The 13,672-nt window shown below is 49.8% G+C and overlaps 1 protein-coding gene across 5 annotated transcripts in view; it reads left to right on the top strand.

The window, feature by feature from the left end:
• The window catches only part of LOC128902051 (CBP80/20-dependent translation initiation factor-like), a 157,347-nt gene that overhangs the window by 107,671 nt on the left and 36,004 nt on the right, over positions 1–13,672 (top strand). For 4 of the 5 annotated variants that reach the window (XM_054184380.1, XM_054184381.1, XM_054184379.1 and 1 more), the window contains 2 exons: positions 2,771–3,212; positions 4,989–5,318. In XM_054184380.1, the coding sequence (XP_054040355.1) occupies positions 2,771–3,212; positions 4,989–5,318 (772 nt within the window). The remainder of the gene's footprint in view (positions 1–2,770; positions 3,213–4,988; positions 5,319–13,672) is intronic. The other variant, XM_054184378.1, reaches the window with a different exon arrangement.

The raw sequence follows: 13,672 nt of genomic DNA, 5'->3' as shown, positions 1-13,672 counted from the left end.
TCAACCTTTTTGTTTATTATTTTTATTATTATTAATTATTCTTTCCCAGCCCTTAAACAGAAACAGTTTGGTTTAGAATATCAATACGTCTTTAGGAAAAAAAAAAAACAACATCCCGGCGTGCGTTTCTCGCAGGAATTTACAGCGGAGGTTGGTTCCCAGCTCATTTCCAGGCGTTTTGCCTTGGCTCTGCTTAAATTATAGCTGCGTCCGTGTCCAACTTTCAGCATTTCTGTGCGATGTTTGCAGCTTGAAGACAGTAGCAGCCTGTCTGGCTCATAACCCAAGGCTGAAAGCGCACCCAAACGGTTAAACTCAGGCGGTCGAGAGGAGAAAAGAACAAAACCACGGAAAGCTGAATTATAGCAGCAAAAACTCTTGCCCGCTTAAGCATTTGAGGGCTCGGTACTAGAGAAAGGTTTTTCACTAACTTTTATTTTGACATTCCCCTTTTAATAAGCGTCGCTCTTTACAGAGCGGTTTATGCGATTGCGTTACTGAGAGGAAACAAAGAAACGCCAGGAAAACTTGATGTGGAGAATCTGTCCTCATAAAATCCTCGTAAGCTCCAGCAAACAGGAAAGCTTCCCCCGGCTCCTTTTATTTTATTATTATTTTTTTTTAACTCCCTGCCATTCAGCTTGTTTTTTTTTTTTTTTTTTTTTTAAATAAAAAAAAAATAAAGTAAAATAAATCCATGTTGAATATCTCAGAAAAGCGGATCCGGTGGTCTGAGACGAAACACAAATTCCTTCCGCTGCCGCCGCGAACAAGCCTCTTTGCCCCGCGGTGGCCAAACGCGAGCCCTCGCTCTTTATGGTTAAGAGCCAGTTGGCCTCGGAAAATAGGTTTTAACTCCCGGGGATGCCAAGGAATACAGATTTGACGGGCAGATGGCTTTGGCAGGCAGGGTTGGAGACTGTTTAGCCGCTGACCATTGAAATGTATTTGTGAATGGCCGCTTCCCTCGGCCGAATGCATTTAGGCGAGCGGTGCGGATGATGAAAATAAAATTAATTGCTATGCGGCGGGTTTAAAATAAAGGCTGCTATTTATCCGAACGGCGGCGGGGGTTTCGGGTAAGGGATGAGGCTGAGCAGGGGGATTATAATGGGTGCAAACCAATGTGGTCGCTGCAGCGCTCACGGTTGTTTCCCTGTTTCAGGGAACGATGCTGGGGAGATGTCCCTGGTGAGCCTCCAGCGCTGCTCCCAGCAGCCTTGTAAGGAGCCGAGAATTAAAGCATCCCGTGTGCTCTCAGAGCCAATATTGAGTGTTAAAGAGGCAGCAAGCAGGCAGGGAGCTGCCGCCGTGCTTAGGGTTAACCCTGCGCCATCCCAGGTGAAGGCAGCCGATCTCCATCTTCACGGAGACCATCTCCATGGATGGATCTCCATCTTAATTGAATCCTCAACAATGGCTTGCCAGCTCAACCTTCTCCGCTGGGGAGAGCCACGCTGCAGCCTGTGTGGAAATCCGAAATGTCCGAGGCTGCTCTCCTCTGAGGACAGGCTGAGAGAGTTGGGGTTGTTCAGCCTGGAGAAGAGAAGGCTCCGGGGAGACCTTCTAACGGCCTCCAGTACCTGAAGGGGGCTACAGGAGGGATGGGGAGGGGCTGTTTCAGGGAGTGTAATGATACGATGAGGGGAAACAGTTTTAAACTGGAAGAGGGGAGATTGAGATGAGATCTGAGGAAGAAATTCTTTGGTGTGAGGGTGGTGAGCCCCTGGCCCAGGTTGCCCAGAGAAGCTGTGGCTGCCCCATCCCTGGAGGGGTTCAAGGCCAGGTTGGATGGGGCTTGGAGCAACCTGGTCTGGTGGGAGGTGTCCCTGCCCAGGGCAGGGGGGTTGGAACTAGATGGTCTTTAAGGTCCCTTCCAACCCAAACCATTCTATGATTTCTTCCATTCAACCATTGTTTTTTGGGGACCTGCCATCTCAGCTACCGGTTACAGCCGGCACACAGGGGCTTGCTCACCCCTTGAGAGCTGCTGTAGTCTCTCAAGCAAACCATTTGCGGGCAATTCCTCCTCTTTATGCCTGTTGAATTTCCATGTTATCCCCTTGGAGCTGTATTCACCTAGCCTCCTATCCAGAGTTAGTGGTCCTGGCTCTCCACGCTGCCAGAGCCGTGGGTGGTCCTCAGCTTGTTCATCCATGTGCACGTCCTCTTCCAGCTTAGCAATGATGAAGGACGTGCATAAAGAAAGCATTTGGTTTGGCCACCTTTTTTACTTGGTAGTTTGCTTTTTAGCTTTTTTTGCTCTCTTAGAAATTCCTGATACGCTTAAAATGATGTACTGCGAACCAATGGGGTGTTGGTACAGCAGAGGTGGTAAGCAAAGGGGAGCAAGGAATGCTGCAGGCCAGGGGTATTGGAAGCTCCTTAGATCTTCAAAGAAAATATCTCCTGATATTTCTTGCCTGCCTGAGTTCCCGCTGCTGAGCTGGGACTCACCAGGTCTTCCCTGGTTTAATGTGGAAGCAACACAGAAAACACAGAGAGCTGGGAGAGATTTTCCTCCAAAGACAAGTTGTCTAACTGTTCGTGAAAATTTGCTGCTGAAATATGCCTGTTATCGAAAGAGGTTGAGAGGCGTGAGTTGGTACTAGGTTGTGTTAGACGCCAAGAAATTGGCTCCCCTTTTGTGCTAGGGAGACCCCCAGAGCCCACCCACCAAGGGCCAGGCTGTTTGGTGGGATAGAAGATGTGTTGACCAAACAGGACCACGCGGGAAAGGGTGTACTAACGACTTCCTTTGACTTTCCAGGAGACAGCAGAGACTTCCCGGTGGGAACAAGCCTCAACAGCACGCAGATCATCAGCAAGGTGGCACCAAACACAACAGGGACCACCAGAAACTCTACCAAGGAGGCCAGGCCCCTCACTCCTCAGGCAGGACGGGCCACCACGGCTACAGCCAGAACCGGAGATGGCACCACAACCAGAAACACTCGCCCAACGACAAAGAAACGCACAGAAACGCCAAAGAGACTGAGAATTTGAAAATCGAGGACACCTCGGTCTGCACGGTGCATATTCCTGCGGAGACGCACCGAGGCCCGGAGGCTGTGGAGAAGCAGTCTCAGCAGTACATCCAGGAGTCGGAGACCAAGCGGAAAGACAGTATTCACGAGCGCATTGGGGAAAGACCCAAGATCAATTTGCTTCAGTCTTCCAAAGACAGGCTGCGGAGGAGACTAAAAGAAAAGGTATTATTTCTTAGGGAAACGTTGAGTTTCCCTTTTTCCAAGAGTCTGGCTGTTGGCCATTCTCCATACAAAGGGGAGGGTGGGCTCAAGGGACCTTTCCATGAGTGCACCCAACTTATCTTAATCTCTCAGCGTCAACACTTCTCTTGAAGTGTCTTTGTGCTTCTTCAGGGGGCCATTTATTGACACAATGCTTCTTGGTTGAGGTTGCTACCAGCTGGAGTTCTCCAAGAAGGACTGGGAACTCTCCCCCCACCCACACAAAGACCCCTGGGGAAGGCTGGTGCACGCGTGAGCTGCAACGCGGGTGCTCCTTCCCCAGCAGCTCATCGCAACTGACTGCCTCCTGCTCTGCAGAGCTCATGTGCTTTGCAAGGAGGCCTAAAAAAGGCAGTTTGTCTCCACAAAAGGCAGTTTGTCTCCACAGTTACAGAGCTTTGCCTTTTGAGTGCTGAATTGTTGGAGTCAGCTACTTAAAAGCCGATATCCATTTATCTCAGCAATGAATTGAAACGCCCTTATCTTTCCCCCTTCCTTCCAACAACCCAACAATAACAAAACTATTGCATGCAAGTGACGGAGGAGAAATCCTTTTTGGAAACAATATTCAGCCTCAGATTTGTGAGGAATTCAGAGATGATATCTGCATTTGCCCCCTGTGAAACTCCGATTCTTTCTCTCGAGATTCTTTTGTCAGACTGGAAAATGCGCCCCTGGGGGTATCTCCAACGAGGTTTCCAAAATACGTAGCAAAAATAACCTGAACATATACAATTCCATGGGAGTGCGTGTTGGAAATGTATACCTTTGAGTGCATGTGCATTTACTATTTATGTACGTGGCATGAGGGGGAGGAAGAGATTTTGTTAGTTATTTTTATGTTCTTTAAAGCAATGGGAGTAGAGCAGAGACTTTCGGAGTATTCATTTTAATGCCTGCCCTGCGAATTTATAACCTTCTAAGAAACGCAGCACATAAGCACCCACTCTTGGGTGGGTGTAGTCAACACAACTGGTCCTCCCGATGGGAGTTTTGGACAGCATCCAACTGCTAGTTGGGGCCGGGGTTGGCCAAAAAATTTTGCCCCAGGTTCGTGTTGTCTGGCACATTTTGTATTCAACTAGAAGAAGGGAAGGGAGCAGACTGTAACGAGCAGGATGCACGCCTTCTGCTGGGGGAAAGGGACAAATGCCTCATTAAATGTTGAACAGAAGCGATAAATTCGACGGTAGCGGCACGAAGTGAGAAGTGTAACAGTCCAGAGATGGAAAAGTTAAGATCTTGTTTTTCTAATGCTGGGAGGATGTGACATCTTTGATCTCAGTTTAGAAGGTGAAATGTATCTTTTTAAAAAGTAGGTATTTTTGTAGGACGGTTCTCTGAGCATTTTGCAAACATCAGCGCGCTTTCGAAATAGAGGCAAAAATATATCCATTATCACCATGTTGCAGACACCTCCAGAAACCTGTCCGAGATGCCGAAGGCAGTCGGGAGTGGTCTGACCTTGGCCTCCTGGCTCAGGAGCGTGGAGCCCATCTTCTCCTTGAGCCAAGGGGGAGGACTCCGGGATTAAGTGCTGTGGGAAATGGAGAAAGAGAACATTTATGGGGCAAGACTCATTCACTTGTGGTTTTCAATGCTGAGATGACACCGTTGTACCTTTAAACGATGCTTTGCTTTTTCTATGTCTGTTTATATGTCTCCCCAATCCCCTTCCCCCTTTGCTGTTTGCGGAAGGACAAGGGCTGATATATCTGTTTTTTCCTTGTGTAACAGATGCCTTGTCTTTCCCTTTTCACGGACCAGGACGAAGTCACGGTGGAAACCACCAATCCTGAAAAGAACAAAATGGACAAATTAATTGAAATCCTCAACAGTATGAGGAACAACAGCAGTGATGTTGACTCCAAACTCACCACCTTTATGGAGGAAGCCCAGAATTCTACCAACTCTGAGGAAATGCTAGGGGAGATAGTCAAGACCATCTACCAGAAAGCGGTGACAGACCGCAGCTTTGCTTCCACGGCAGCCAAGCTCTGTGACAAAATGGCCCTTTTCATGGTGGAAGGAACCAAATTCCGGAGTCTGCTCCTCAACATGTTGCAGGTAATGAGATAAAATTAATTGGGTAGATACCTGCAGCTTCACCCTGCCTGATCTTACCACGCATTTGGACAGGAGCTGAGCTGTTACCAAATTCATTTTGAAGGCAGTTGATGAGAGGACAACAGAAGCGTACCTGCTATTTTGTCTGTGCACATCTTTAGTGGTTACCATAGAAAACGTGGCACTGAGGGCGTTGTCAAGCTGCTCTTCATTCCTATTTCTTGAGCTGTACGTGGAATTACCATCTCTCACACCAGGGCCCGTCTGTGAAATGGGTGGGTGACTTGCGGCAGCATCCTCATGGCATGAAGAGAAGTGAACGTGGAGGGTCTTACGGTGGAGGGTCTTACGGTGGAGGGTCTTTGCTGCTCTTTTCGGCTGAAGTCCATCTCAGCACCTGACGTTATCAAGTTAAGTCATGGTCCCTGACTGGGCTGTTGGTTGCATCACCTGGTTTCTGATTGCAACCCAGACTTAAATAATTTGTGTCTTTGCTAATTATTCTGGGTGACGACAGGATGACCATGAGGCAGCAATGTGCCCTTGTGGCCAAGAAGGCCAGTGGCATCCTGGGCTGCATCAGGAAGAGTGTGGCAAGCAGATGGAGGGAGATCATCCTCCCCCTCTACTCTGCCTTGATGAGGCCACATCTGGAGTACTGTGTCCAGTTCTGGGCTCCCCGGTTCAAGAAGGACAGGGAACTGCTGGAGAGGGGACAGCAAAGGGCTACCAAGATGATGAGGGGACTGGAACACCTCTCTTATGAAGAAAGGCTGAGGGATCTGGGTCTTTTTAGTCTGTAAAAAAGACGACTGAGGGGGGATCTTATCAACGCTTATAAATACTTAAAGGGGGGGTGTCAGGAGGATGGGGCCAGGCTTTTCTCAGTGGTGCCCGGGGACAGGACAAGAGTTAATAGGCACAAACTTGAGCATAAGAAGTTCCTTCTAAACCTGAGAAGGAACTTCTTTCCTTTGAGGGTGGCAGAGCCCTGGAAGAGGCTGCCCAGAGAGGCGGTGGAGTCTCCTTCTCTGGAGACATTCCAAACCCGCCTGGACGCGTTCCTGTGCCACCTGCTCTGGGTGACCCTGCTCTGGCAGGGGGTTGGACTAAATGATCTCCAGAGGTCCCTTCCAACCCCTGCCAGTCTGTGATTCTGAGTTTATTGGTACACGTAGCACTGGTTGATTGTTCTACTCCAAAACCATCAGCGAAAGCAAAGTTTGAGGGGAGAAAAAAGCAGTGGCTCTGATACCTGGTCCGTGATAACGGGAAACAGGACTGTCCTCAACTGCCCATGGTCTGCTGGGGGTAGCGTGTTTTACCGTAGTGCCACCATCAAAAGAGGGGTTGCTTTCTGGGGAGGGTGTCACACGGACCTCCGTCTTTCTGCCTCTCTGGAGACAGGCCACATGGGGCTGAAACCATGGATTTCTGTCCTTAATTTAATACGCGTTTCCATTTGGCTGTTCCTTCACGCACACGTGTCATCTGTGGCATGGACAAAGCTCTCCTTTCACTTCTCTGTTCTCTGAACGTATTTGGTGCCCAGCGTCACTCCAATTTTTGACACATCTTCTTGCCCTTCTACTCTTGTTGGAGATCATCCCTTGGACGCTGTGCCTGGCTGCCTGTACCTTGCGCGGGCTGAGTTGGCTTTTGGGCAAGACAGCAAGCAGGGAAATAAAAAGCAAAATAAAAATAACGAAAATCAATATTTAATGTAACCTAAGATAATTCTGCAAAGTCGCTGGTCCGGTTTTGCTCCTGTCATTGCTCTGGGCGCGTATCAAACCCAGCATCTCTCCCTGGGCCCGCTTCTTCTCCGCTTTCCCCTACAAAGCCCTTGGGTGGCAGAGGCATCTGCCCATTGCGTGTACCAGGCGGTGATTTTTTTCCAATCGATTTCTTTCCAAAGCGAGTATAAAAGTGGGAGGAGACAAATTGCGGTCGGCACCGGTCCCAGATTTGGCAGCAAGGGGCTGGAGGGGGCTCTAAACCCTCCGCGCATCCCGCTCTTCCCGTGCCAGGTCCTTCTTGTGTCTTTCCCCGTTTGGCTGAGCAAGGCTAAGAAATCCAAAGTAAAGTCCAGGAGCGATGGCCGGGGAACAGCCGGGTGTTACCCAAAAATTGAGGATGATGACGTCCTTCTGGGTTAGGAAGGACTCTTCCAACTTGCTTTCTTCTCTTCCCCCAGCATTTCCACCCCTACCAACAGACCCAGTAGACTGATTTATACTGGAGCGTCACGGGCAATAACAACTGGCTTCGTATTCACCTCTTCGTAGCCCGAATGTAGGATAAATAATATATCTCCTATCTCCAAAGAGTCCCAAAGTGCTTTCCAGGAGCATGTAGCCAGTCTCGGCGTGACTGGAGCACGATGCCCGTCGTGGAAAGCTGGGAAGAAATGAAATGCAAAGACTGAGCAGGGGGTGCGGGTGACTGAGTTCACGGGCTGGAGCACGGAAAAATGCGTCGAAGGGATTTGCTCAGCCCCAAACTGCACATCTATTAAAATTGTCTCGATGGGGCAAAAGGCGACAGATCTCTACAGGTCAAAAGCAAAGTGCTACGTGAAATTCAATAATTTAACATTTCCTTTCTGATAGTGAAGGACTTTGACTTTCTCCGAGCATAGTTTCTTTTTCCGACCAAAATAATCAGATGCATTCACCACAGATTCCTGCAATCCTTTGGTCAAGCCCTAAATTGGGAATATTTGTGATACATTTGGGCTTGATACCCCTGACTGGAGACAGACCCGGGTATGAAGCACAAAAACCTCATTGGAGTTGCCTTGATGGAAATAAGGGGGAGTTGATGGTATTTCTACATGATGCGTTATCAATAGCAGTATGGTATATTGGATAATATATGGATTTTATGGAGTAATACGGATCTATCTTGATGTATTAATACATCGATATGATAGATTGATACATGGTTGATGATACAGTGTTGATAATATCAATATATCGATATATATAGTTGATAATGTAACATTACCCAGCTCCAGTCCTAGCCCATCAAATATTTTCCATCAGCCGTTTCTAGATAATTTACCATTAATTAAAAAAAAAAAAAAAAAAAAGAAACTTTAATGAAACGCTTGCTCCAGAGCTGGATTTATGTCTCTCTGGCACCTTTCAGACTAATCCGATCCTCGGATGTAAGGAGCTCGGCTTGCCGAGCACCGGCGAGCTGGGGAATTATTCTGCCGGGGTGTGATAAATCGGGATCAACGCGATCCCCCCCCTGTGCTGCTGGCGCCTAGGGCTGGACCGCTCGCCCCCCCATCTGCTCCCAGCAGATGCTCCTGTTTTGTAGGAGCTTGTTTGTCCCTTTCTCTTGGGACCGCGATGGCAACGGCTCAGCCCCACCGGAGGATCTCATAAATTAATGCGTTAACCCGTTGAGCGACCCTGCCAGCATCCCGGTACCTACAGATGGCATCCCTATATCCAGCAAGGATTTTTCCCACCGAACGGGCAACAAACTGTCTTTTTAACCTGGTTCCTCTTGTGTTTTCAGCTGTTGACAAGGTGCTCGCGGCTCGGGGGCTGCCCGTGTTGACAGCTTATCTCAGGGGACTTGTTTTGATCCCAAAACAGATGCCAGCGCCGCGGCACGGGAACGCCATCGCGTCACCCCCCTCCCTGCCGAGAGCTCCTCTAGAGAGCGTCCCCCCGGCCGGCGTTACACCATTTCAGGCCCTAAGGGGATCTGTCAGGGAAAATTCTGATTTGAATTTATCCCTCGCTCTGTGTCGTCGTCCCAAATCTGGGCTGAGCCTGGAATTTAAGTGCTGCAAACCTTTCGGGATGCTGAAGGGAGATGCGGAAAGGGGAGTCTTGGGGGTGGCCGGCTGGTCGAGCTCGGGGAGATGCTGCCACACGGGGGTTCAGCACTGGCGGGGGGTGGCGGGGGGGCGTTAATTGCCTTTGATTTTCCACTCATTGAGTTTGGTGCAAGGAGCAATTTTGGGCTGCTCAAGCCTTTGGGATGGAGCTGGCCAAATTGGTCCCAGGGAGCTTGGGAGGATGGAGGTACACGAGAACATCCTGGTGAACACATATATAGTTTCTTCGTCGCTCTAGAAATTCCTTCTTAATTAATAAATTGAAAGTAAGTCTCCTGCGAGAGGTTTTTGCTTGTCATAGTTTTCGCTCACCGGCGTGGCCAGGCTGCGGTGCTTTTTTTTTTTTTTTCCCCCGGTGTGGGGGGATATTAAGCAATGTGCCGCGAACCCTTCACATGTAACATAAGTTGGAGTATTCCTCCGTCGAAATGGCCGTGCTCTTTATAGCCGAGCCGTGTCTGCATCCGAGCTATGCAGAGCCAAGTGTATTATTAGAGTGGACATCACTGGGGCTGTAATTGTACACTGCTCCCCTTAGCAACGGCGGCCAACAGCACATCAAACAGAAGGCTGATACCTTCTTTTAATAAAAAAAAAAAAAAAAAAAAAAGCCACGCCACCACGAAATGCACATCTCCACACAGAGCCCGCCGCCGCAGGGGGCGCGCCGGCGGGCGCCCAGCCAGCGCCTGCTGCGTCCCTGTGGTTGGAAACGCCTTGGTGCCGGTGGAGAAGGGCCATTTCTGTTGCATGCCCTGTTGGATACCCTACGACATACCCTACGGCGTGCCCTAGTGCGCACCCTATTGGATACCCTGTTGGATACCCTACGGCATACCTTAATGCATACCCTGTTGGATACCCTACGGCATGCGCCAGTGCATACCCTATTGGATACCCTGTTGGGTACCCTGTTGGATACCCTGTGGCATACCTTAATGCATACCCTGTTGGATACCCTATGGCATACCTTAATGCGTACCCTGTTGGATACCCTGTTGGATACCCTACGGCATGCGCTAGTGCATACCCTATTAGATACCCTATTGGATACCCTGTTGGATACCCTATGGCATACCTTAATGCATACCCTATCGGATACCCTACGGCATGCGCCAGTGCATACCCTATTGGATACCCTATTGGATACCCTCTTGGATATCCCGTTGGATACTCTATGGCATACCCTAATGCATACCCTGAGCTATACCAAATTGCATACGCTAATGCATACCCTGTCGCGTACCCGGTTGCAGACCCTATGGCACACCCTAATGCATACTCTATCGCGTACCCTATTGCATACTTTAATGTATACCCTAACGCACACCCTAATGCGTACCCTATTGCATTCCCTCTTGCATACCCTATGGGATACCCTAATGCATACCCTAATGTGTACCCTATGGTATTGCATACCGTGTTGCATGCCCTAATGCATATCCTATTGCATTCCTTATTGCATACCCTATGGTATACCCTATTGCATACCCTAACACGTACCCTCTTGCATACCCTAACGCGTACCCTGTTGCATTTCCTAATGCATACCCTATTGCATTCCCTACTGCATACCCTGATGCGTACCGTATGGTATACCCTATCTCATACCCTAATCCATACCCTATTGCATCTCCTATTACGTACGCTCTGGTATACCCTAATGCACACCCTACTGCATACCCTAATGCATACCCTATTGTGTTTCCTATCTCACACCCTATGGCACACCCTAATTCATACCCTAATGTGTACCTTATGGTATACCCTATTGCATACCCTAATGCATACCCTGTTGCACACCCTAATGCATATTCTGTTCTATATCCTATTGCACACCCTAATCCATACCCTAGCGCACATCCTAATGCATACTCTGTTGCATACCCTATCGCACACCCTATCGCATGCCCCATGGCATACCCTATCGCATACCCTATCGCGTACCCACGCAGCGTTTCTGCATCATCTTCGTTTAATCTCTTGATGCCCCGGGAACGGCCCTTCCTTGGTTCGGTGCTGTTCTTTGCTCTGGTTGTAGAATCTTGGAGTCAAATCCCAGGGTTTTTTGGCAGGGGCCGCGCTTGGCTTTTGGTGGACTCGGATGGGTTTGAGATGGTTGGCGCGACCGCTTCTGGAGGGGCTCAACCAGGAAGGTGGCCAAAACTCTGTCGTTGTCAGCCCAGGCAGAGGATGGAAGAGGAAAATTTAGGTTGAATCCCTTCCTGGGATGTAGATGTTGTGGCATTAGGTACTGGACAATTGATTGATTCCCCTCGGTAAGTCAGGATGCAAAGAGAAGTGCTTACCATGTTTCTGCATCGTAGGAGTTCTGAGGATCAAGACGCTGAGGGTGGTAATGAGAGTGGATTCTGCGGGAATTTAGACATGGAAGATAACACATGGTGAAGGCTGAAAGACAGATTTTTTCCCCTCCTTAACATGATTAAGGTCTGGGTCTTCGGTGAGGAACGGTTTGCGGTTTGACAGAGGTGGAGGGCAGGAGGAGCTGAGCATGGCTGGAGAGCATCGGACCTCTACGCCATATCCAGCATTGACTGCAAAACCCATCGTCCCTCTTACCGTGTCTATTTTTAATTGAAGTTAATTGCAGATGGTCCATTCATGCACAGAAAACACAGTGGTACCGCTTGTTTTGGAAAAGACATTCCCAAGAGACATGAGAGAGGTTGCTTCACTGAAAGATAGGTAGCGTTTAAGGAGGGGGAAAAAAAGGTCCCGAGGTCCCTGGAGCAAACCCCAAGGCCAGAAATATATGTGTATCGAGTGCTGCAGCGATGAGGGTTTGCGCGCTCAGCTCCATGGAGGAGCGCTGCATCCATCTCTCTGGTCTGTGCACGAGCCCAATGTTGCTGCCTTTGGTTTCTCTTCCAGAAGAGTCTGATGAGCTCTTCCCAAGGTGAGGTGGTGATTCAATGGGGAAAGCCTCCTTAGCGTGGGGGATGAGGGACATCTCCATGGTGAACCTCAGAGTTGAGGTGTCCATGGGCTCTGCCAGCCCCACAGGAGCCCAGCACAGGCGGAGAAATAGCAAAATGGTGCTGCCCTTGTGTAAACATCTTCATTTGGGGGTTTGCAGAGCTTGGAACCCTTTCTTGTTACATTTCTGCGCTGATGTTCATAGAATCATAGAATGGTTTGGGTTGGAAGGGACATTAAAGACACATCCAGTTCCAACCCCCCTGCCTTGGGCAGGGACACCTCCCACCAGCCCAGGTTGCTCCAAGCCCCATCCAGCCTGGCCTTGAACACCTCCAGGGATGGGGCAGCCGCAGCTTCTCTGGGCAACCTGGGCCAGGGGCTCACCACCCTCAGAGGGAAAAATTTCTTCCTCAGATCTAATCCAAATCTCCCCTCTTCCAGTTTAAAACCGTTCCCCCTCGTCCCATGGCTCCCCTCCCTGATCCAGAGTCCCTCCCCAGCTTTCCTGGAGCCCCTTGAGGGACTGGAAGGGGCTGGAAGGTCTCCCCGGAGCCTTCTCTTCTCCAGGCTGAACCCCCCCAGCTCTCTCAGCCTGTCCTCCCAGCAGAGGGGCTCCAGCCCTCCCAGCATCTCCGGGGCCTCCTCTGGCCCCGCTCCAACAGCTCCGTGTCCTTCTTGTGCTGAGGACTCCAGCGCTGGACACCGTACTCCGTGTTGACAGCAGTGTCCTCGTTTTCTAAACCGTCGTGGGACTCGCCGGTGAAAGCTGCCTGCGAAATGCAGCTTTGCGGATGGGATTTATTTTCCGTACACCCAGGGAATTCAAAGGCAATTCTAAATCCATACACACACGCATATATATGGTGTGTATATGTGGGCTTGGAGCGGGTTGGCTCCGAGGAGTATCCCCAGCTGCCTGCATCCTCCTGCTCTCAAGCGCGGAGAAAAGAAGGAGTGGGACGGAGACGGGTTCCTTCTCGTTTGCCCGCAGTTGTCCCTAGGAAGACGCCTTGTAATTCCGTAACAGAATATTCATTATTTCATTTTTATTCTTATTATTATTTATTTTTTTATTGGTGTCGCGATTTTAGTTTTCTGTTTTCTTATTTATTCCGTTTAATAATTCTCCATTTTTCCTATTACGTTACCTTTTTTTTTTTTTTTTTGACGCTTTGGCGTAGTCATCCGGGGCCGAACAGAACCCGGCGCAAGCGTCGGCAGCGGGCAGGAGAGGGAGCCAGGGGAGCGGGCTGGCACCCTGCCCCGCGCCGGGCAGGTGAAGGGCAGAACCAGGCATCAATTAGAGCTGGCCCCTTCGTTAACCCGCGAGTTTGGCCAAGCCATCGCCGCCAGCCCGTAGTAATAACGCTCGCTGGGCTTCGCCGTCGGGGTTACGGGAGCCGCTGGCAGACAGGTCCCACGCGGTTCTGTGAGTTATTGGAGAGCCCCAGATTAAACAGCGACCTCCGTGCTTTAAACTCGCCGTTTTTCCCAAGCGGAGCCGTAGTTGTAAGAACCGTCCGGCTCCTTCGCTGCTTTTCCATGATGC

Source organism: Rissa tridactyla, chromosome W (assembly GCF_028500815.1).
Source record: "Rissa tridactyla isolate bRisTri1 chromosome W, bRisTri1.patW.cur.20221130, whole genome shotgun sequence".
NCBI classification, from domain to species: domain Eukaryota; kingdom Metazoa; phylum Chordata; class Aves; order Charadriiformes; family Laridae; genus Rissa; species Rissa tridactyla.
Note: the sequence above shows the minus strand (reverse complement) of the source record. Positions and strands in the feature narration are given on the sequence as shown.